The sequence below is a fragment of the Brassica oleracea genome, unplaced genomic scaffold, assembly GCF_000695525.1.
Source record: "Brassica oleracea var. oleracea cultivar TO1000 unplaced genomic scaffold, BOL UnpScaffold04272, whole genome shotgun sequence".
NCBI lineage: Eukaryota > Viridiplantae > Streptophyta > Magnoliopsida > Brassicales > Brassicaceae > Brassica > Brassica oleracea.
Window position 1 is genome coordinate 1 of NW_013620796.1, and position 1,002 is coordinate 1,002.

The following is a 1,002-nucleotide window of genomic DNA, read 5'->3' on the forward strand; positions in this document are numbered from 1 at the left end:
ATGCTCACGCCTACATAGCTCGATGCGATGCATGCCAGCGACTTGGGTACATCAACAAAAGGAATGAAATGCCTCAGAATTACATTTTAGAAGTTGAGGTGTTCGACTGTTGGGGAGTCGACTTCATGGGACCATTCCCTCCGTCCTTCAAGAACGAGTACATCCTGGTCGCCGTTGACTATGTCTCCAAGTGGGTAGAAGCAGTGGTGAGTCCCACTAATGATGCAAAAGTGGTGATTAAGATGTTCAGCTCCATCATCTTTCCGAGATTTGGGGTGCCTAGAGTTGTCATTAGCGATGGCGGAACACACTACATCAACAAGGCATTTCAGGGCCTATTGAAGAAGAATGGGGTGAAACACAAGGTGGATACCGATTATCACCCCTAGACGAGTGGACAGGTTGAAGTTTCCAACAGGTAAGTCAAGAACATTCTTTTGAAAACTGTCAATACCTCGCGCAAAGACTGGTCATTTAAGCTGGACGATGCTCTCTGGGCCTACAAAACAGCCTACAAAACGTCGCTAGGGACCACCCCCTATCACCTGGTCTACAGTAAGGCTTGTCATCTTCCTGTCGAGCTTGAATACAAGGCTGCATGGGCGGTCAAGTTACTGAATTTCGACATCAAGCCAGCAAATGAGAGGTGCATGATCCATGTCCATGAGCTGGAAGAGATAAGACACCTTGCCTATGAGAGTTCCAAAACTTATAAGGAGAAGACCAAAGCCGACCATGACAAGCGAATCATTGCCAGACGTTTCGAACCAAACGATAAGGTCTTGCTCTTCAACTCCAGACTTAGGTTGTTCCCAGGCAAGCTGAAATCTAGATGGTCCGGACCCTTCACCATTAAGGAAGTCCACCCTTACGGAGCTGTTATGTTGCTGGACAGAAAGGGAGACGAGTTCGCGTCAATGGTCAGTGCATCAAGCATTACCTTGCTGACTCCACAATCGCAGAGGGTGAAGAAATTCCCCTAAGCGATCCCCCATCAGCCTG

At 48.0% G+C, this 1,002-nt stretch overlaps 1 protein-coding gene across 1 annotated transcript; it reads left to right on the top strand.

The window, feature by feature from the left end:
- Positions 1-68: 68 nt before the first annotated feature.
- Positions 69-920, top strand: LOC106321969 (the record flags this gene model as incomplete). The annotated part of the gene is made up of 2 exons (XM_013760178.1): positions 69-365; positions 480-920. Coding segments are annotated over exons 1-2 (738 nt in total), but the record flags the coding sequence as incomplete, so codon positions are not given.
- Positions 921-1,002: the final 82 nt, after the last annotated feature.